Raw genomic sequence first — 23,319 nt, 5'->3', positions numbered from 1 at the left:
CAACAAGTACAGTGATAATAGATTCTATTCACCAACAGCCTTTCATCTTCTGTTTATCTCTTAAGAAAACCTAAATCCATTTTTCTTTGCCTGAACACTTCATTTTTTTGTCTCCCAAAGAGCAACTTCTGTTTTCTGGATTATTCTTGTTCTATTCTTCGTTTTGGCTTTCTAAAATGAACATCTGGAATTTTCCTGGATTGTTATATTCTTGAAATAAAATTTTATTAAAGGATTTGTTGTGGTTCAAAGGAAAATTTATTATTCTGTTTGGTGTGCTTTCAAGTTGGTGGAACACTTACCATTGTCATATGTAAATTTAGCATTTCAATCCCAATTTACACCCTTCAACTGACAAATATAATCTTGTTGGGACAAATAAAATTCATCAGGCATTTATGTAGAAATACTTTCTTTACTGTAGTAGTAAATTGGATGGGTATTACCATCATTTTCAAGATAAACTACTGGGAAAACTATTAGTCCACCTAGAAATGAAAATTCCTTAAAAGTTCCATCTGCCATTAAAATGCCTGAAATGCTTACTCTTGAAAGGGCCTGATAGGAAATGTCACAGAACTGCATTCGATTCCTGGAATTACCTAGTATTTCAGGGGAAAGTCTGTTTATTTTATGTTAAGGGTCTCACACAGAGCCTGGTACACAGCAAAACCCAAAAATTAATTCCCACCTTTTCCCCTATGGGGGTTAAAGACTCGTTTTAAGGTCCAAATGTGTCCTAGCAGGTTATATTTTGGGGTGGTTCTTTTTCTGATTATAAAAATTGATATAATTTACATATAATAAAATACATAGTTTGTAAGTGCATAGTTAGATGAGTTTTTTTCTGTTATATTCACCCATGTAGCCACCATCCAGCAAAAGATATAGAAAATTTATCTTACCTCACTTTCTTATGCCTATAACCATAGATTAGTTTTGCCAGGTCTAGGATTTCATAGAAATAGAATTGTTCAATATGTACTCTTGTGTCCATTTGTTTTCCACTCAGCATAATGTAATATTCACCCATGTTACGAATACTGAGTAGTATTTTATCGTATAGATTTACCTCAATTTGTTTATCCATTCTCCTGTTGAAAAACACATGGCTGTTTCAAGTTTTGGCCATTATGATTAAGGCTGCTATGATCATTCTTGTACAAATCTTTCCAGGAACATATGTTTTTTTTATTTCTCTTGAATAAATATCTAGCAGTGGAATTGCTTGAGTCAAAAGATAGATGTGTGTTAAAATTTATTGAAACTGTCAGTTTTCCAAACTGTTTTATCATTCTATACTCCCACCAGCAGCTTATGAGAGTTCTAATTGCTGTACAGCCTTATCAACACTTAGAATTGTCAGTCATTTTCATTTTAGCCATTTTAAGGGCTTTCTATTAGGTTTTGACACAAAAGGTATCTATGTGCAGTGGGGCAAGCAAAAATATGTTTTCCAGCTGGTACCCAAGTTCTCTAAAAGAAGGAAATGTCTTTGTTTCAGAAAGGCCTTTGATAAGCTTATGGAGGTGGCAGGGAAGCCCCGAAGCCACAGGTTGGAAGGAAGCACTAAAGAGATGATAAATTGGCCTACATAAGAATGGAATAAGGGCTTCCCTGGTGGTGCAGTGGTTAAGAATCCGCCTGCCAATGCAGGAGACACGCGTTCAAGCCCTGGTCCGGGAAGATCCCATATGCTGTGGAGCAACTAAGCCCATGTGCCACAGCTACTGTGCCTGTGCTCAAGAGCCCACGAGCCACAGCTACTGAGCCCATGTGCCACAACTACTGAAGCCCGCGTGCCTAGAGCCCGAGCTCTGCAACAAAAGAAGCCACCGCAATGAGAAACCCATGCACCGCAACGAAGAGTAGCCCCTGCTCACGGCAACTAGAGAAAGCCCGCGCAGCAACAAAGACCCAATGCAGCCAAAAATAAAGAAAAAGATTAGAAATGGTATGTGGGGCTTCCCTGGTGGCGCAGTGGTTAAGAATCCGCCTGCCAATGCAGGAGACACGCGTTCAAGCCCTGGTACGGGAAGATCCCACATGCTGCGGACCAACTAAGCCCGTGCACCACAACTACTGAGCCTGCGCTCTAGAGCCTGTGAGCCACAACTACTGAGCCCGTGCGTCGCAACTACTGAAGCCCACGCACCTAGAGCCCATGCTCCGCAATAAGAGAAGCCTGCGCACCGCAACTAAGAATAGACCCTGCTCACTGCAACCAGAGAAAGCCCGCGCACAGCAACAAAGACCCAATGCAGCCTAAATAAATAAATAAATAAATAAATTCAGAGGGGGGAGAAAACAGAATGGAACAAGAATTCGGGAGTATAACGAGAACAATTCTGACATCTTCAGGAGAGATTTAAGGAAATGTAGCCTATCTCTGTTGGACTCAGCCTGTCACCATGGCTGCTAGTTTAGCCTCAACTTTATGTCCTGTTTCTGGTAACTGAGTTCTGCCAATGCCTAAGATCCACTCCCCGATTCCCTGCAGTTATGGGACCTGTACATGTTGTGTGTAATTTATTTTTTAACTCAATACTATATCTTAAATCATTTTACCAAATTCTTTTAAAATATAATTTTTAGTGGGTAGATGTATCACATGATATGAACATGTTATAATGTATTTAACTGTTTTGGGATGGACTGTTTTTAGTTTTTTGATATTATAAACAATCTGTGATGAACCTCTTTGTACAAAAGTATACATTTTCCCATGCCTTGCTGATGGTTTCATTAGAATAAATTTCAAGAAATGGAATACCTGGATCAAAGATGATGCATAGTTTTAAGGCTTTTAATACACTATTGCCAAAAAGCAGAGAGGCTATTCTAGTTTCCATCAGAAGTGTCTGGGGTTCATTTCGTATTCTCACTACCAATGGGTATTTTATCATTAAAAAATGTGTTTTTCTTTTGAGAGTTGCATACTTCTAAATTCATGTGCCAGCTAAGAGAAACAAGACTAAGATATGGTTATGAAATGATAGTGGTAAATATGAAGAAGGAACAAATTCAATGTTCACAGCATGGAAATGACATCCTTTTATGCCTGTGGCCAGTTCTTCCAAGGGCTTAAATTTTGGAATCTGGTTGAATTACATACATTCCTTGGACATAAGATAACTTTTGATTATATTTTATAAATCTATTTTGATAAACAAATCATCAAAACCATTGATGCTGATTTAAATAGCTAGGTGAAGCAGTCAACAACCACTTTATCAATTTGTGCCCTGTCCTCATTTTATTGCTATTATAAGCAGATTTTTAAAAATATAATTAGACAGTAGCCTATATCCAAGTTCACTGGAGACCCTGAAATTGCTTTCAAAGACCATTCACTTACTAAAAATTGGTCATCATCTTTCGCTTAGTTTGGCTGGCTGAGGAATTCTGGCTAGCTGCCACAGGAAATATTCACATTGTGGAAAGGATCTGAAGGAAGAAAGGAAAAGAAGTTACAGTTAATCATGGGGTACATGAGTCAGCTTCACTTTAAGGATTTACTCTGAAGTGGAGAATTCAAAAAACATGGGAAGCCCTAGGGATGAGGAAGGAGAAAGCTATTCGTAGTTGGAATAATTTTCTTCAAAGAAAAAAATTCCTTTCTATATGAACTGCCATGAAAACCATATGAATGTTGAAATTGTTTGCATTTGAGAATGATCTCTTCATTCCAGCTGCTGTTCGGGATAAAAACAAAATAGGTGTGCATCTGGAGCAGCTCGGAGGGCTTCAGATTTTGATATTCAGACAGATCACAGAAAAATGACTCAGATGCAATGTCAATATTTCTCCTGAGATTATGGAAGTTCTCCATGAGGGAATGATTTATTTTCACTTAATGCTACAAGTGAGTATGTTAGTGGTCAGGGCATCAAAATGGGATTTAGGATTCCTTTCTTACTGGGGGAGGTAATCAAGAACATGTGACCGGTGGTTGACCCTCCAGCTGGATCTGGGCAACTGGAAGCTCCTCACTTCCTCCCCTGCCCTTGGAATGTATGTTCCACTTGCCTTCCCCCACTCCCAGAAGTTGCCCCAAGGATACAGCCTTGAGATAGCCATGTGGTGATGAGAACATCTGGATTGTGTATGTGACTAAATCCAGTTAAGTCCTCTATAAACTTAAGATTGTGGTGGGCAGCTGTGGAGATCTACTTGTCTTGCGGCTGCCCAAGACAAGCCTCGTAGCTAAGTTCCCTTGCTTATTGTTAAACTTGCCACCTACCAATCTGGAGCAGGCTGCCTCTCTTAGGTCTCTCCTTGCCCTCTGTGTCTGGGGCCAGTTTGCAAGCCAACACTTCTCTGGTTTGCCATTAGTTTGCTTTTTGGTTTTTTGGGTTTTTTTGGTAGCCTTGGGCAACTAATTTTGCCTTTTTTTTTTTCAGGTTCTGCAAAATGCTAAAACACAAATAATTGAGATGCCAATGAGATATTTACAAATACCTTACTGGCAGAGGACATGTATTATGTACCAAATTAGCTGAAACTTTGTTTACTGACAACATCTCATGATTGACTCTCAAAATGAGAATAATAATTCTGCTGATATATTTGAACAAGCTTTACCCTATACCCTGGCTAAACCAATTTAATGTCATTTCTTAAGACTATAAAAGCTGCTGCATTTATTGAATGGCCTTCTGACATCTATTTTTAACATATGATGAACGCTGTACTTGGCAAGCCCTCAGCAGTGTCCCCAGTGAATGGTCTGCCAGAGTAATTTGAGTAAATATTTTGAGGTACTATCACCCTGAGGTTTTAATTAACTAGGTGCTTATGTATAGTGCTATTTTAAGGCCCTCTGAATGTTGCTTTATTTTATTTATTTTTATTTATTTATTTATTTTTGGCTGTGTTGGGTCTTCGTTGCTGTGCGCGGGCTTTCTCTAGTTGCAGAGAGCGGGGGCTACTCTTCATTGCAGTGCGTGGGCTTCTCATTGAGGTGACTTCTCTTTGTCGTGGAGCACAGGCTCTAGAGCACAGGCTCAGTAGTTGTGGTGCACGGGCTTAGTTGCTCTGCGGCATGTGGGATCTTGCCAGACCAGGGATTGAACCCGTGTCCCCTGCATTGGCAGGCGGATTCTTAACCACTGCACCACCAGGGAAGTCCTGAATGTTGCTTTGGACTTCATAATTAGGACCCAATTATAATGCTATAGTCAGGGTAGAACCAAAATTGGCCTTGCAGGGAAATTAGGCCATAGCATGCTTTCTCCAAGTGGTTATTGTGTTCAAAGGGACAGGGTTTGACTCAAAGTAGAATCCCATTGTTCTGCAGAAATAGCATTAAATTATAGGCTAGGCATTGTGCTGGTTCATTCCTATTTAATCTCATTTAATATGCACAATACCCTGCAAGGTAAGTGTTATTATTCCCATTTGATCCATGTGGAAATTGATGCCACAAAAAAGGAAAGTAATTGATTCAAGGTCTCGTAAGTGCTGGAGCAGGGATGTGAATCACTGTACTCCAGAACCCATGCTCTCAGTTGTGTCCCATGCTGCTTCCCCAGTGTGCTCTGATACCCACTGATGCACACACAGTCCTCTGTATCACAGTGAACTAGCTGTCCTGTTTTTAAAACTGGAAGTGTTAACTCTTCCTCTGCTGATGTACCCTCATCCTTGCCAATGACATAAGCCAACTGCCAAGAATGAGCAAAAACCTAACCAGAGTGTGATTAAGTGGATGGGTTATTTCCTATTTGGCCCTGTGACAGAGAAAATAGTGACTCCCCCAAAGATGTCCATGTTTTAATTCCCAGAATCTGTAAATACATTATGTTACATGGCAAAAGAGACTTAAGATTGAGACGGAATTAAGGTAGCTTAATCAGCAGACCTTAAAATGACATTATTTTAGATTATCCAGGTGGGCTCAATGTAATCACAAGGATCCTTAAATGTGGAAGAGAGAGAGAAGTTTTAGAGTGATGTGATGTGAGAAAGACGGACGGCCATTGCTAGCTTTGAAGATGGAGGAAGGGGCCATGAGCCAAGGAATGCCAGCAGCCTGAAGAAACTGGAAAAGGCAAGGAAAAGGACACTCCTGTAGAGCCTCCGGAAGCAACACAGCCCTCCTACTACCTCGATGGTAGCCCAGAGAGACCCATTTCAGACTTCTGACCTCCAGAACTGTAATATACTAAATCTGCATTGTTTTAAGTCATTATGTTTGTGGTAATTTGTTACAGTGGTGATAGGAAACTAATACAGGCCCATTATTGATAAAGTTTATCAGGGGTCAGTGAATAATGGCCTGCAGGTCAAATCTGGCCTGCCACCTGTTTTTGTAAATCAAGTTTTATTGGAACCCAGCCATACCCATTAGTTCACATATTGTGCAAGGCTGCTATAATGGCAGAGTTGAGTGGCTGCAGCTGAGACCATTGGGCCTTCAGAGCCCAAACTATGTATAGAAAGAGACCCCTGATCTACAGTATAGTTATAAATAAAACACTATAACTGTGGATGCAAATTAGGTGTAAAAAATGTACAAAATTTCTTTGAGAAAAGTAACAAATCCTCCTATACCTTTTTTTGGTTAGTAGTCTAAAACTTCTCTTGAACAGAAAATGTAGCAAAATTCCAGTTAATAGAAGGCCCTCATCAGTTTCATGCTAGTGAGCTGAAATCCCAATATGTGTCACACTATAGAAAGGTCAAATTGCATGAATGCGAAGTGAAGGAATAAAAAATTTTATGAGGGAGGACATTTATGTTGTTGAGGTAGGCAAGAATTTAACTTTAATTCTTGTCCTTCCTGTCAAAGAAAAAAAAAAAAGAGTCATTTCCAGCCTAAAAAAAGGTTGTTTTTCCATTCTTTTCTTAAATCCCTTCTTCCTGCTCTCAGCTGGGAAACTCCTCTTGGATTGGCAGCATGTGCAGTCCAAGAGGCCGCCAGGCCAGTGCGCTCTGCACTGCCCGGCGTCAGCCTGCTACTCCCAATCAGCCTGAGAGGGGCCACTTCCTATTTGGGTCAACTCCCTTCTAAATGGGTGACAGAGGTAGACACTGCTAGAATACTGTCATCCACTTGAACTTGATTATAAAGTAGCATTACCATTCATGTTTGGCAACTGTTCTTTTATTGTAATGTTAGAATATTATTTTGGCAAATGTTTCATTTCTACTAAATGCCCCCTTTTTAGCATCTTTAGCATCTTTAGAACTTTTGTTCTGAATGTCTGTGAAAATCTATTTTTCCTAAATTTTTAATCTTTTTTTTCATAGAAAACATCAACCATTTATAAAAGTAGACAGAACATTATAATGAACCCCTTCACTTGTTGCACTCACTTCAACAATTAATGGTTCCTGGCCAGTCTTATTTCATCCTTTACACCCGCCTACTTCCTCTTTGCCTAAATTTTTGAAGCAAATCCAAAATATAATATTGTTATATTTTATAATAAAATATTTGTTTCATTTATGAATATTTACTCATAAATATTCCAGTGTATATCTCAGAAAGGTAAGGACTCTTTCAAAAATATGATCATGATACCATTATCACTTCTTAAAAATGTTTAACACTAATTCCTTATCAAATGTCCAGTCAATATTCAAGGAATTCTTTTTTTAAAATTATCCTACCTTGAACATTTTGAGCAGTCTGTGATTTTCATTCCCTCCCTGAGGCAGGCTGTGACAGAAGCGGTAAGTGCAGAATTAACATGCATTCACACACACCATCATAAACACCACCCCCCACACACAAACAAACCCTCCTGTACCCCAAAGCAGCTAACCTTCCTCATTTCTGGAATTAGGATCCCAAAAGGGGCAAAGAGGATGAGGGGGGAACAGGGCCATTGTACCTTCCTTCAACTCTGACCAGCTGTAAGCAGATCAAATATTGAGGATTCCTTTTGCTTCCTTCTTAACTTTCTTCATTTCATACCCAGGTAGTTTTTTTTTTTTTTTTTGGCCACCCTGTGAGCCTTATGGGATCTTAGTTCCCCGACCAGGGATTGAACCCGTGCCCTCGGCAGTGAAAGCACAGAGTCCCAACCACTGGACCACCAGGGAATTCCACATACCCGTCTGTAGAAGTCCTCCCTACTCACATGCTAGCTTCTCTCATAAAACTCAAAACATACTTCCAACATTTTGAAATCCTTTATTGTCCATCCCTGGAGATAAATGACACACTGTCACTTGCCCAAGCAGCGGTGTGAACAAAGGTTTATGGGGTGAGACTTTGTCTATCACCCATGTTTCTGAGGGGACTCACAGACTTTTGCATTCAGCATTTAAGAAATGTGTGTGGGGCTTCCCTGGTGGCGCAGTGATTAAGAATCTGCCTGCCAGTGCAGGGGACACGGGTTCGAGCCCTGGTCTGGGAAGATCCCACATGCCGCGGAGCAACTAGGCCCGTGAGCCACAATTACTGAGCCTGCGCGTCTGGAGCCTGTGCTCCGCAACAAGAGAGGTCGCGACAGTGAGAGGCCTGCGCACCGCAATGAAGAGTGGCTCCCGCTCGCCGCAACTGGAGAGAGCCCTCGCACAGAAACGAAGACCCAACACAGCCAAAGATAAATAAATAAATAAATAAATATTAATTAAAAAAAAAAAGAAATGTGTGTGGTGACTGAGGTAAACAATGGATTTTCTCACAAATGGAAACAATAATGATCCAAATTTCCTTTTTTTATTTTCAATCTCTCTTGCTGAAGAAAGTCTGTTCTTTCCATTCAGGCCAGCCTAGTGGATGCCTAGATCTGTCCTGCTTTCATGAGCCAGGGATGGAGTTGATAAGGGGGGGAGGCAGGAAAAATGTATGTGTGTGTCTGTGTGTGTCTGTGTGTTTAGCATTGTCCAAAGCATTGCTTTAAGCCTGTCATGGCTCATGCTTTTTTAAAAAAAACAAACAAAAAAAACAGCTTCATTGAGATATAATTCCCATACCATACAATTCACCCATTTAAAGTGTACAGTTCAATGTTTTTTAGTATATTCACAGAATTGTGCAACCATCACCACAATCTAATTTTAGAACATTTTCTTCCCCTCCAAAAGAAACTACACACCCATTAGTGGTCACTCCCCATCTCCCTTCACCCCCCATCCCGTGGTCTAGGCAACCACTAATCTTTCTGTCTCTATAGATTTGCCCATTCTGGACATTTCATGATTGATACTTTATTTTTTAAGGTTCAACTTTTAGGTGCTCTTTGGAAACTGGGAACACAGACTTTCCTTTCATGGCTAACATACAGCCTTTACTACCCAAAATCTAAACTGAAGCATGAAAAGGAAACTCAGAAAGGGTAATGCTAATTGTATTTCCAGAAATACAATATGTTCAATAGAAGCTGTTAGGTTTTTTTTCCTTCAAAATTGTCCTAACAAATTTCTAACTAAACAAGGAACCAGTGTATTCTTTCTTGTAGATCTGGGTCTGCATGACAGGTTCTTCCTTCAGCTCCCCCAAATTGAGCAGTGTTTTTCAGGACTTTCATGAAATTCAAACACAAAGACAAATGAAACAATATTCTCATGCAAGCATATCTTTTTTAACATTTGAAAGAATGGATTAAAAAGAATAGATAATCAAATTATTAAAGCATAACATAAAAACAGGCCAAAAGATAATCAAATCATTTGGAAGTGGATAGAAGCAAACATTAACCACAGATAATGGGTCTGCTGACTTGTGTGTGTTGTTTTGTTGTTGTTGTTTTTTAACATCTTTATTGGAGTATAATTGCTTTACAATGGTGTGTTAGTTTCTGCTTTATAACAAAGTGAATCAGTTATACATATACATATATCCCCATATCTCTTCCCTCTTGCGTCTCCCTCTTGTGTGCGTTTTTAATTTCTCCTTTCTTTAAAAAACCCTGTCTTGAATCTCTTTCTATTCATTCACTGCTGCTTTCCTCTCTAATATTTTTGTGCAGTGCCCCAGAATATTCAACAAGGGAGGCATACAAATTAAATTGTCAGTATCTTTAAAGAGTTTTGGAGCATTTACCATTTTCCAAAAGACCCGAAAAGAAGGCTTCGGGACCATAAATAAGTTAACTCAGTAATTTCCAAAAACAAATTTGCCATTGGTCTTCTTAGTAAGATGGATTCCACACCAGAGCTCATCAACATACTGTGACTTAGCAACATATTCTCTGAAAAGGAGGCGGGGATGATGCCTCAAACTTGGCTCTATTTATAAAAATCACATGGAGGGTTTGGAGTTTCAATCTTTGCATTTTGAGATGTGAAGAGCAAAACAAAAATCACACCCCCGAACACCTCACTATTATTTGTTTTAAATGACTTTAGCCAGCTTAACACTAGAGCTTAATTTTTTGGGTTTGAGCTGATAGCTAAAACAACACCCATTGAGAATGTTAGTACAAACATAGATAAATAAAGGCTGTTAAAGAGACAAATGTCGCAGTCCCATGTTTTGTTCCATTACTCAGTTTAAATTGAAAATGGTGTTGGGATTTTTTTTCTCCTGAAGGAAGGAAACTTTTTTCTGTTCCTGGGCTTCATGGTTATTTCCTCTCTTCCACTGTTGGAGCCCGAAAGAGCCAACCCTTACATCAGAGGCATCTGTTTGCACTAGGAAACTTTTGGTAAAATACGACTGGCCCTATAAGGTTACTGCAAGGAGCTTTGGGTTACTCAGTAAGTTTTAAAAGGCTATATTTTGAACATTTGAAGGGCAAGTGTTGTGGGAATATGCTCTATCTGTGAATGGGAGTGAGGTGAGGAAGGGTTCTGTCAGCCCGGGGAAGGGAGGCGGTATGAGGGACAGGAGCTTGAGTTCACAGACCATCAGAGACTTTCTCTGGCCACTCTTCAGGCTCTTGGGATCCTTTCAATTTTAGTTTATTAGCAGCACAAACATCCCCTATGGTTAGGAGCAGGGAGCTGTATTGTTAATACAAAATTATTGAGTTCGGAAACATGAAACAGATAAAGATTTCAACCAACAGTCCTTAATTGATGCAAAAATTTCTTCTGACTCCTGCCATCCCGAATCACTGTAGGACTTAGTTCTAGGACTCCCTACTGAACCAAGGAGAACACTCCTCTTCCTTTAGCCCTGGTCATCTTTCAATATACAGGGGGACCGTTTGTGGGGCTGCTTCTGTATGATACTAGTGGATGAAGAATTTGCAACTGCTTCACTAGTGAGACGCAGTAAGAGAAATCTTAGATCCCATTTCCCTGAGTGAAGTATTCTACTGAGCTCTCATGTGATAAAGTAAAAAAATTCAATGCCAGGTTGTCCTAGGGGAGATATGTTTTCTCCTATAAAGTCCAGGAAGAAAGCCTTCACAGCCGCAATTCCTTCACTTATTCAACAAATACTTATTGAGCTCTTTTCATGTGCCAGGAGCTATTCTGGGTTTTCAGAATACAGAAATGAATAAAACCAACAAAAATCTCTACCTTCATTGAGCTCCTATTCTAATGAGAAAGGATACAGATAAGAAACGTTGATGGTTGTCCACCAAAAATCCATTTTCCACCCCTCCCTTGGAAAATGGGATGCTAAGTTATATTTCCCAGTTTCCCTTAGAGTTAGGTGTGGTCATGTGACTAAGTTCTCACTGATGAAGTGTGAGTGGCAGTGACTTACGCTACTTCCTAAATTGGGCTTTGAGACTTTGGCTGTGCCTCCTTCACATTCTCTTCCCCTTTTCAGCCAGCAGCGACCTGAACCTGGTAGTAACCCAGCTTCAATCATGCATGTGAGAAAAGTGCTGTAGGAGGTGGCAGAGCAACACAGTGGGAGGATCCCAGATCTCTGAATGACTGGAGCAGATACTCCACTGGTGTAGACTGTTCACTTCTATATTCTTCAAGCCATGGTACTCTGAGGTTTCTTCTTGCTTATAGTCATTTGACAATAGTCTAACTAATATAATAAACAAATAAATATGTAAAACATGATAATGTCATACGGGATAAATGCAAAGGAGAAAAATAAAAGCATAATGAGAATAGAGAAGAACGGAGTTGCCATTTATTGAATTGTGGAAGATTCTGTGAAGATCAGGTTTGGGGGGAAGAGCAAGGGTTAATTTGGGGGTATATTAAGTTTGAGGATGCCTCATGGACATCCAAATAGAGATGCCAGGTAGGAGCAGATGGATATGTAAATCTAGAATGAAGGGGGAAATGCATCCGCACACAGGTAATATTTAAAGCTATAAATTGGACGAGATCACCAGGGAAGGGAGGGAGGGTAAACAGAGAAGTGCTGCAAGAAGAGAGACCTGGAGCCTTCCAACATTTACCGTTTGGGCAGTTGAAAAGGAATCAGCAGGGGTAACCAAGAAAAAGCCCTCAGTGAAGTAGGAGGAAAGCCAAGACAGTTTGGCATCCTGGAAGCTGCGTGAACAAAGTATTTCAAGATTATTCATCGAGAGGCACTGAGGGACAGAAAGGGAGCACTACTCTGAGAACCAAAAAGCCCAGGGTGCTGTTGCCATCATTTATCAATTATGAGACCTTCAGTAAGCCTCTTAATAAAATTGAGGCCCAGGGGCTTCCCTGGTGGCGCAGTGGTTAAGAATCCGCCTGCCAATGCAGGGGACACGGGTTCGAGCCCTGGTCCGGGAAGATCCCCCATGCCGCAGAGCAACTAAGCCCATGCGCCACAACTACTGAGCCTGTGAGCCACAACTACTGAGCCCGTGTGCCACAACTACTGAAGGCCACATGCCTAGAGCCCCTGCTCCGCAGTAAGAGAAGCCACCACAATGAGAAGCCTGCGCACCACAACGAAGAGTAGCCCCCACTCGCTGCAACCAGAGAAAGCCCACGTGCAGCAACGAAGACCCAACGCAGCCAAAATAAATTAATTAATTAAAAAAAAAAATTGAGGCCCAGAGAGTTTATCGGTGTAAGGGGACAGCTAAACCCAATGATCCAAAAGCTTCCTCTAAGGGACTTCCCTGGAGGTCCAGTGGTTAGGACTCTGCGCTTTCACTGCTGAGGGCCCAGGGCCACTGAAAAAAAAAAGGCTTCCTCTAAGCTATAAAATTTGGGAGGAAAAGAAGCAAAAGCGAAAACTTCAGTATGACTTAGTTTTTTATTCCTTAGCTAGACTATAAGTGTTTTGAGGGTAGGAAAACAAGTCCTATATACCTGCATCCCCACATCCCGCACAGGCTAGAGAGTCTCACAGCAGATATACAGTAGATACAAATATCTGATAACTCCATGTGAAACTCTTCAGCCTCATCTTTGTCTGAATACTAAGGATTATAAATGCAACCAACAGAAGAAATAGAGCCAGGTGCCCACGAGAACAGAGTCCAGGAGGACACAGATATGTGAGCTCCATGCACAGTGCACAAACACCGTCCATGTCTTGCCACCTCCTCTTGAGGCAAATCTTTCAGTTAAACCTTGAAACCACTCAAAGATGTGTCTCAATTTTTTCTCCTTTTCTTTCTCAGGTACATTTCCATCCCTGGAGATGCTCAAGAGGAAAGCAAAGCAGGCAACTGGAAGGGAAAGGATCATGAAGCAAAAGTACAAATAGAGCCATGAACTTCCAAGTGACTTATTGGGGAAAAGCTGTCTCTATCAGTTCTTTAATGGGGAATGTGCAAACATCCTGTTCAGAAGTTATTTCTGATTGGCTTTGGCTATCATATTCCACAGATACTTAAACTGATCGAACCAAGGTTTTGAACTGGCTTGCTTGTTCTTTTGGAGTCTCTTTTGGTTTGTATCATGCCACATGACAGCTTTTATCAACATTGTGGAATAGGGTATCTCCATTTTTTCTCCCAGCGATTCTATGGTATAAATAGGGTGATTTTATAATGTGAAATGCCAATGAAATTTGTGAACCTGAGGCCTTAATTTTTTAATGATTATCACTAAATATTACATTGGTTTAACCTCTAAATCCTCAGCATAATTTTTGCTCAGCTGTTTCCTTCTCAAATATAATAAATGAGATTTCAGGAATGCAGACTATGAAATAATGTTAATAACAGTGTTTTCATAATAAGCACCAACCTAAATGATTTCCCAATAGCTTGTTGTTGAAAGATAATCACAACAGAGTAGTTTCCCTAAAAAAAGCTGCAGAGGGCTTCCCTGGTGGCGCAGTGGTTGAGAATCTGCCTGCCAAGGCAGGGGACACGGGTTCGAGCCCTGGTCTGGGAAAATCCCACATGCCGCGGAGCAACTAGGCCCGTGAGCCACAACTACTGAGCCTGTGCGTCTGGAGCCTGTGCTCTGCAACAAGAGAGGCCGCGACAGTGAGAGGCCCGCGCACCCCGATGAAGAGTGGCCCCCGCTCGCCGCAACTAGAGAAAGCCCTCGCACAGAAACGAAGACCCAACACAGCCAAAACTAAATAAATTTTTTTTAAAAAGTTTCCATTAATTTCAATGGAAAAAATCATGATATACTTAACCCAACCCAAGATACTGAAACAACTTTTTGCAGATAGAAAAATAGATCAATTGGACAGTGAAAACATGTTTCTATGTGTAATAAACAACAATTTTAAAGCAAATAACTTTGAATTTGTAATTTAAGAAGGAAGAGAGAAGAGTTGTTGGTGAGTGATACTGGTGGAGGGCGTGTGAGGGAGTCATTCTTTGGAAGGTGTGGAGAGTTGTGACTGACTTTCAGACAGACATGCCATATTGGAGTCAGATATGCATATTGTTAATTTTCACTTACTTAAGACTTTAAGACAGAAGACACTTCTGACATGGATGGCTTTGGCATAACCATAGAAGTAGAACCTCTAGGTTGAAGAAGGACGAAGTAGAGGTTCATGTGTCTTCTCATAGTTCAACAATGGCAGTCCAAAATCAGATTGATTTTCCATCCACTGTATAAGATGTTTCAAGTTTCTCAAATATCTCTTGAAAACTTAACAGGATGTGATGTAATTTCTTAGGACATACAACTGATTTTTTTTTTTTGGAGTATAGTTGATTTACAATGTTGTATTAGTTTCAGGTGTACAGCAAAGTGAATCAGTTATACATATACATATATCCACTCTGGTTTTTTTTTTAGATTCTTTTCTCACATAGGCCATTACAGAGTATTGCGTAGAGTTCCCTTTGCTATTCAGCAGGTTCTTATCAGTTATCTATTTTATATATAGTACTGCGTGTATATGTCAGCCCCAATCTCCCAATTTATCCCTCCCCCCCAATCCCCTGGTAACATACAACTGATTTTTATCTTTTCATGATTTGTGAAAATCATACACCGTAGAAATGAGTTTTGCCTCTTCATCCAACATTCACTATTTGCAGTTGGTTACTAAATTAGCTTGCTAGATTATAGTCTCTGCATTGTGTCTTTCATTGTTTCCCACTTTGCATGCCCTTGGGCACTAGATTAGTCCAGGTCTCCTTCTTGGCTCATGTGAACTCCCCATCCTCCCTTCTAAAAGGCCTCCCTGCTTAGAGGTGGTACACCTAGTGATTAAGAGCAAGGGCTGGGGGAGGGGCTAAATGGGTGAAGGAGGTCAAAAGGTACAAACTTCCAGTTATAAAATAATTAAGTCGTGGGGATGTAATGTACAGCATGGTGAGTACAGTTAATAATACTGTATTGCATATTTGAAAGATGCTAAGAAAGTAAATCTTTAAAGTCTTCATCACAAGAAAAAGAAATTTGTAACTATGGTGATAAATGTTAACTAGACTTATTGTGGTGATCATTTTGCAATATACCCAAATATCAAATCATTATGTTGTACACCTGAAACTAATCAGTTGACCCTTGAACCATGCAGGGTTTAGGGGTCCCCACCCCCCCATGCAGTTGAAAATCACCTATAACTTTACAGTCAGCCCTCTGTATCCAAGGTTCTGCATCCTTGGATTCAACCAACTGCGGATTGTGTAGTACTGTAGCGTATATTTACTGAAAAAGAATCTGCATATAAGTGGACCCGTGCAGTTCAAACTCATGCTATTCAAGAGTCAACTGTAATGGGGACCTCCCTGGTGGTGCAGTGGTTAAGAACCTGCCTGACAATGCAGGGGACACAAGTTCGAGCCCTGGTCCGGGAAGATCCCACATGCCACGGAGCAACTAAGCCCGTGCGCCACAACTACGGAGCCTGCGCTCTAGAGCCCAAGAGCCACAACTACTGAGCCCTCGTGCCACAACTACTGAAGCCCACACACCTAGAGCCCGTGTTCCGCAACAAGAGAAGCCACCGCAATGAGAAGCCCACATGCACCGCAACGAAGAGTAGCCCCCGCTCACCACAACTAGAGAAAGCCCGCATGCAGCAACGAAGACCCAACGCAGCCAAAAGTAAATAAATAAAATAAATAAATTTTTTAAAAAAAGAGTCAACTGGGCTTCCCTGGTGGCGCAGTGGTTGACAGTCTGCCTGCCAGTGCAGGGGACACGGGTTCAAGCCCTGGTCTGGGAGGATCCCACGTGCCGCGGAGCAGCTGCACCCGTGAGCCACAATTACTGAGCCTGCGCGTCTGGAGCCTGTGCTCCGCAAGGAGAGGCTGCGATAGTGAGAGGCCGCGATAGTGAGAGGCCCGCGCACCGCGATGAAGAGTGGTCCCCGCTTGCCACAACTAGAGAAAGCCCTCGCACAGAAACGAAGACCCAACACAGCCATAAGAAAAAAAAAAAAAAGTCTATTAAAAAAAAAAAAAGAGTCAACTGTAATGTTATACGTCAATTATACCTCAACAAAAAATAAGGAGTAAGGGCTGTGGAGCCAGATTGCCTGTGTTCATATTCTTTGTCTACAGCTTCCTAGCTTGTATGATCTCAAAAAATTATTTAATCTTTCTGTGCTTCAATCTTCCTCACCTATATAATGGGATGATAGTACCTACTTTGGAGGGTTGCTGTAAGATCTGAGTTTAAATATAAAGTCCTCAGAACAGTGCATGGCACACAGTAAGCTCTCGATAAGTGTGTTATTTTCGCTTCCCTTTCCCCTACTAGCTATCCTTATGCTGCTCACAATTATCTTCCTAAATCATCTTAATAACTGCTACCATGTATTGAGTATCTACTGTGTGCCATATACCGTACTAGGCACTTTATACACAATACCCATTTAGTCATTACTCATTATCCCGAGTTTAGAGATGAAACTCAAACTCAGAGTACCCTGGGATTGGGACATGCAGTTTTTCAAAGTGACAGCATGCCCCTACTTGACAAAAGAAGCCAAGAAAGAGGCTTTTCTCCATGCTTGGCCAGAATTCTAAAGAAGGAGAAGCGTCAGGGCACAGATGGGGCTGGGCCAGGAGCAGCAACATGTATCAACAAGACAAAAGTGCAAGGGAGCGGTAAGATTCCGGGCCAGGAGACAGCAGAGCCAACTCTCCCACCTGGAAACTCGCCCTCTGGAGCTCAGCTCAGTTCCTGCTCCGTGTGCGGGCGTGCTGGCTTCGAGTGCAGGGCGGGGACAGGGCTGTGCCCCCTAAAACAAGGCCCCAGCCCCTCCTTCCACCTCTCCTCTTGCTGCTTGCCTGCCTCTGGCATGCACTGCAGCCGGAAGGAATTACTGCCTGACACTGTCTCCTCCAGGGAGCTTCTACTGATGAAAAAAGAACTCTTTCCTCCTTTGATCCCACGTCCACACTGATCTGTGCTTCTCTCACGGCACTTTCCTTGCTCTACTTTTTGGTGGCGTGCTTTGTTGTCTTTGCCTCACCCTTTCTTACAAACCAGTGACCTCCTGGAGGCATGGCCTGCTTCACCTCTGTATCCCCTGCCATGCCCACCCAGCGCCTGCCAGAACCCCCAGTATGAAAGCATGGTGTTATCCCCTTCCCCATTCTCCTCTTTCGGGGTCTCTGCTCTGTGGTAGAGGCTGTATATTATGGGGGTTAAAAATGCAGGCTCCAGAGTTCTGTGTTTGAATCTCAGTTCTTCCACGTCTCGGCTGTGGCTCTGGACAACTCACTGACCCTCTCTGCACCTCCACAATCTCATCTGTGAAATGGGATTGTGTGTGCGAGTAAATGAGTTTGCAAACGTAAAGGATTTACAACAGTGACTAGTTCTCAATACACCCTAGTGACAGTTACATGGAATCTTACTTTTTGAAATCTAGTTCAATTTCAGTTCACCTAACAAAAGAAAAGCACAAGCAGGGAGTTTACATGTGCTCGGCTCTTGCTACACATCCTGTTGGGTTGATTTGGGGGTTCATGTTGGCAGCAAGCCTAACAGGTAGACTGACATTTCAAACACCTCACTGAAGGTCACCAAATGTAAAAAACCATCGATTAGGATGCTAACAAACTCATTCAGACTTTTTACATCCCATAGTATTGCAAATAGAAGTGTGTAAGCCCCACTTTCATTTATCAGTGGTTTGTGGTGAAGGTTGAAGTGGACTCAACCAGCAGAAGCACTTGGAGGCTCTGATAATTCTGCCTTTCCCTCCCTTTTCACTTTCTGGACGTGGATTTGGGTTTCTTTTCTCAAGTGACCTGGGTGGTGAATAGACTGTCCCAAGAGCATGAGGCAATTCTGTTCATGGTGTTCCCTGCTGCTCTTTTTCTAGGAAATCCACCTGTGTTCTAAGAAGATGATTACATTCACCTCTGCCCTCAAGCAAGTCATTGAAAAGCTGAGCTAAGGTCAAAGCTTCTCCAAAACAGTTTTGTAGAGATTCAGATGCATAAAATACTCAACTTCTAAGTCCCAAAGAGTCTTAGAAAAGATCGATGGACAAGCTGCCCATCTAATGTAATTCACTTCATGTGCAGGCATATTTATATCATAGCAATGTCTCATTTATCTGACTTTTCAGGGAATGAGGACACTCACAGACCATAATTTCTGAAAACTACTGGAGCTAGTTCCTATGGGTGCCCAAATCTTTTCTTTTTAAAAAAAAAAAATGAAATGATTTCTAAGTGTGATCTACACTGCTGCTTTCTTTAAAAGAGAATATGGAAAATCATTTCACCCAGGGGGACATCATTTCCAGCCTCTCCTCACCATGACTCAGCCTGAGCACATCTTCTTCCCCTCAGAGCAGGCTCTGCTTCCATCCTCCTCTGTCCCAGGGTGGAGGTGCCACCAACCACACAGCCCCTCAGAGAACCAGCCTCCACAGCGCCATCTCTTGCACCCCAACCCAGTCAGCCCTCAAACCCTGTTGATTCTGTCACCTATTTCTCTCCTTCATTTCAATCTCTACTCCCACTGCCCCATTTCTGGAGCTCACCACCCCCTCTACCTAGACCACTGGCAAAGCCGCATCTCCACTCTGCATTCACTGATGGTCCATGGGAAATACTCACCGGCTAATGTCATATTGTTGTTTGAAAATCTTTCAATGGCTTCCAGTTGCCTGAAGGATAAAGCCCAAGCTTGAGAAGAGAGCTCAGTGACACAGCCTCCGAGTTTCAAACTTTTCCCTCTAACCTTCCCTACGTCTCTGATTGAAATACAGCTCTGCTTAGGCTCTTGCACACAGGAGCCTCCAGGCCTCGCTCCTCCTGTCTCCTGGACCTGGAATACCTTTCCTCCTCCTCTTTGCCGCCTCAGTTCCAACTCTCCCTTTAGGCTGAGGCTCAAGTCCCTTCTTTCAGAAAGTCCTCCTTCTTCCCTGCCCACGCTTGCTGGCTGAGACGGATTCTCCTCCTTAGAGGTCCCACAGTGCCCTGTGCGTATGACGGGGTCAAGGTGAAGACCATGCGTAATTTGATCACGTGCTGATATAGTTCCGTCCACTCACATTGTCCTCTCCCTGCTTTCACTCCCAGCGGCCTCTCACCAAGGCCATCTTTGGGCACATTATCAGTTGTCTCCGAACTCCCATGACATTTTGGAGAGCAGCTTCTCATCTGCAGTGGCCTGGGGAACTCGATAATCAGGCTTATCAGGAATTGTAGATCCCAAAAAATGTCAAGAGTGGTTAGGTCAGAATATTGGCATTCTGGGTGATATATTTTAATTTCTACTTTTCATTTTTAAACCAAATTTCCTCTAATGAATATGCACTATATTTATGATAAAGATGTTAAGAATACATACATTTCAGTTAGTAAAGATTTTAATGAAGATCAGTACCTTAGGCTAATTCCTTACAATTTCCAGATTCTAAGTGTGGTCCCCAGACCAAGACCAGCAGCCTCACCGGGGAGCTTGGTAGAAATGAGAAGTGGGCCCTACCTCAGACTTACTGAATCAGAAACCCTGGGGCTGGGGCCCAGCAATTTGTGCTTTAACAAGCCCTGCAGGTGATTCTGACACACACTCAAGTTTAAAAATCACTGGTTTAAGGAACAAAGTCCAGAATGTTAACATAGGGTTTGGTGACAACTGCTATTTCAGGTGTTCTGGAGCCTTTTCAGTTGTTGCTTATTTCAAAGTTTAGGGCCCTGTGTTCTAGGGGGTATGGCTGCCAAGGAGCTGCCCTCCGAACCCTCATGGGGATGAGTTGCATCTCTTCTGAAAAGGAAGTGCCTAAACATACTGATTTCAGGAAGAGGGAAAATATGAACAAAAAATAACATTTTCTCAAGCTAGTGGTGGGGATGGGGTGGGAGGGCTTTTGGGTGGTGTTCGGCTGCACTGAAGCAACAGAGACATTAATGATTTAACGGATGGGGGAGCTTACACGTCTGAAGCAAGGTCCTAGAGGGACACCCCGCTCACTGTGTGCGACAGACTGCAGGCAGGACATGGCGGCAGGCTTCACTCCCAGGGGAAAGGGGAGGTTCCCAGTTATAGGGGAAGTGACGTCAGGTGGCCTCATTAGTTACCAGGGAAACCAGCCCAGGGGTACGCCCCTCACTGCCCCTTCGATAAGAACAATTACTAGCTGGGGCCTGGGGCAGGTACGAAGGAAGGTCAGTCCTGTGAGTAGGGTGTAGGGGAAGCAGGCCCTGGTCGGGCAGGGGTGTACAGAGAGCAAGAGAACAGCCATCTTGAGTGGCCTGACCATACAGGTAGATGAAGGGTTAGTTTTAGATTTCTTTTTAATGATTCCAGTCATGGATATTTGGACATTTAAAAAATATTGGTCAAAGGATTGACTGAATGGAAGAAAAGTGCTACTAATGTTAGTGGGCCCTGGAAGGGGTCTCCCTCCCTGCAACACTAACAAGACACAGAGGCCAAGTGTCATTGTGGCACTAAGTATGGCTTTGGGGATTGAGTATCATAAGGCAGGCGCACCAGAGGAGAAGAAAGTATCTTTTTTTTCTTTCTGTTCCAGAGAGGGCTTGGGAACTGTACTTTGCTTCAAGCTCTGGAATAACTTGTCAAATTTTTATTTCTTTTCACATAAGTAAATTTCAAATTAAAAACATAATACAAATTCAAAGTAACATGTGCAGACAGATCACAAGGGCATGTAATGAAAAGTAACTCTTCCTTCTATTTTGGAACCCTAGACTTTATCCTCAGAGGTAAACCACTCCTGTTTCTCCTTCTAGGTATATTCTATATATATACAAGTATACATAAGTTCATATGTCCCCTTTTTGCCCCCAAAGTTTGGGTTTTTTTCTATATCTAGTAAGTTGTAACATCTAAGATATTTAGAGCTGCCTCAATTTTTTTTCACAGCTGTGTAGTATTCCATTGTACGAATGGGATTAGTTTATTGAACAAGTTTGTTACACTTGAGTTTGGGAGTACCTTCCTTCCTTTTCTAGCCTTTCACCAAGAGAACATTTAAGCTGGGTGGGCTTCAGCTACAGTTAAACAATCTTTATTTGCTTCCATGTACTGTGTATGTTTTCTATCTCCATAATTTCAGATAACCTGGCATTTGGTGAGCAAATAGTTCCAAGGCTTACCTTTCTCCCTGGGGAGGCATTAACCATCCTTGTAAAAAATTTTTGAGTAACAGGGTGATGTCAGCAAGATGGCAGAATGGGAGATCTCCCCTACACATATTCCCCCACAGCAACAATAATTTGGCAGCCATCCACCGACAAAAGTGCCTTCGTGGCAGCTTTGGGATCCAGGTAGGAGGCTGCAAAACCCTGGTGGAGCCCCAGACTGAGGAGGGCCATTTTGAGAAGGCAGGCCCACGCCACCACGGCAGACTTGCAGACTGTGATCCCAGATACAGACCCAGAAACAGCCCCGTCTCCCTGTGGACTTGGCCACAGTCCTATGTGGCCTTGGTCCTGCCATCAGCACTACCCACTAAGGGACCTGGAAGGAGCCATACTGCCCATGCCTTGGATAACAGGCCCACCAATCTCAATCCTGGCTGTGGACCCCGAAGCAGCCCCTAGCCCCTCTCAGCCAAGGTTGAGGAGCAGTCCTGCTGGCTCAGGGACCTAGTGGGAGACTGTCCATGCCCTCAGAGGAAGGCCCACTGACCTCAGTCTGTGCATGCTGAAGCGGCCCTGACGCCATTACTACTATTCAAAATAGTGCTAGAAGTCCTAGTCAGAACAATTTAGAAAGGAAAATAAATAAAAGACATCCAAATCAGAAAAGAAGTTAAATTATTTCTGTTAGCAGATAACATGATCTTATATATGGAAAACCCTAAAGACTCCACCAAAGTGTTCGAAATAAACCTGCACATATATAGTCACTAATCTTTGACAAGAGAGACAAGGATACACGATGGAGAAAGGAGAGTCTCTTCAACAAAAGGTGTTGGGAAAACTGGACATTCACATGCAAAAGAATGAAATTGTACCCCTATCTTACACCATACACAAAAATTAACTTGAAATGGATTAAAGACTTACATATAAAACCTGAAACCATAAAACTCTTAGAGGAAAACTCCTTGACATTGGTCTTGGCAATGATTTTTTCAGATATGACACCAAAAGCACAAGCAAGAGAAGCAAAAGTAGACAAGTGGGGACTACGTCAATCCAAAAAGCTTCTCTACATCAAAGGAAGCAATAAACAAAATGAAAAGGCAACATATGGAACGGGAGAAAATGTCTGCAAACCATATATCTGATAAGGGGTTAATATCCAAAATATGTAAGGAACTCATACAACTCAATAGCATAAAAACCAAATAATCTGATTTTCAAATGGTCATAGAACCTGAATAGACATGTTCCCAAAGAAGACATACAAATGGCCCTCAGGTATACGAAAAGGTGCTCAACATCACTAATCATCAGGGAAATGCAAATCAAAACCAGTGAGATATCACCTTACATCTGCTAGGATTGCTATTATCAAAAAGACAATAGATAAGTGTTGGTGAGGGTATAGAGAAAAGAGTACAATTCCCTTGTACACTGTTGGTGGGAATATAAGTTAGTACAGGCATTATGGAAAACAATATGATGTTTCCTCAAAAAACTAAAATTAGAACTACCATATAATCCAGTAACCTCACATCTGCAT

The 23,319-nt window shown here is 42.0% G+C and overlaps 1 protein-coding gene across 5 annotated transcripts in view; it reads right to left on the bottom strand.

The window, feature by feature from the left end:
• Positions 1-1,999: 1,999 nt before the first annotated feature.
• LOC309652964 (uncharacterized protein) overlaps positions 2,000-23,319 on the bottom strand; it is a 42,954-nt gene continuing 21,634 nt past the window's right edge. For 3 of the 5 annotated variants that reach the window (XR_014258928.1, XR_014258929.1, XR_014258930.1), the window contains 2 exons: positions 7,618-7,666; positions 2,000-3,447 (listed from right to left, as the gene is read on the bottom strand). Coding sequence is in view for 2 of the 5 variants with exons in the window: in XM_082447330.1 (XP_082303456.1) it covers positions 3,372-3,447; positions 7,618-7,666; positions 19,275-19,324 (175 nt within the window). In the remaining 3 variants the exon portion in view is untranslated. Of the gene's footprint in view, positions 3,448-7,617; positions 7,667-19,274; positions 19,325-23,319 lie in introns of all 5 variants that reach the window. The other 2 variants (XM_082447330.1, XM_082447331.1) reach the window with 1 other exon arrangement.

This window comes from Balaenoptera physalus (assembly GCF_965194825.1).
Source record: "Balaenoptera physalus genome assembly, chromosome: X".
NCBI classification, from domain to species: domain Eukaryota; kingdom Metazoa; phylum Chordata; class Mammalia; order Artiodactyla; family Balaenopteridae; genus Balaenoptera; species Balaenoptera physalus.
Note: the sequence above shows the minus strand (reverse complement) of the source record. Positions and strands in the feature narration are given on the sequence as shown.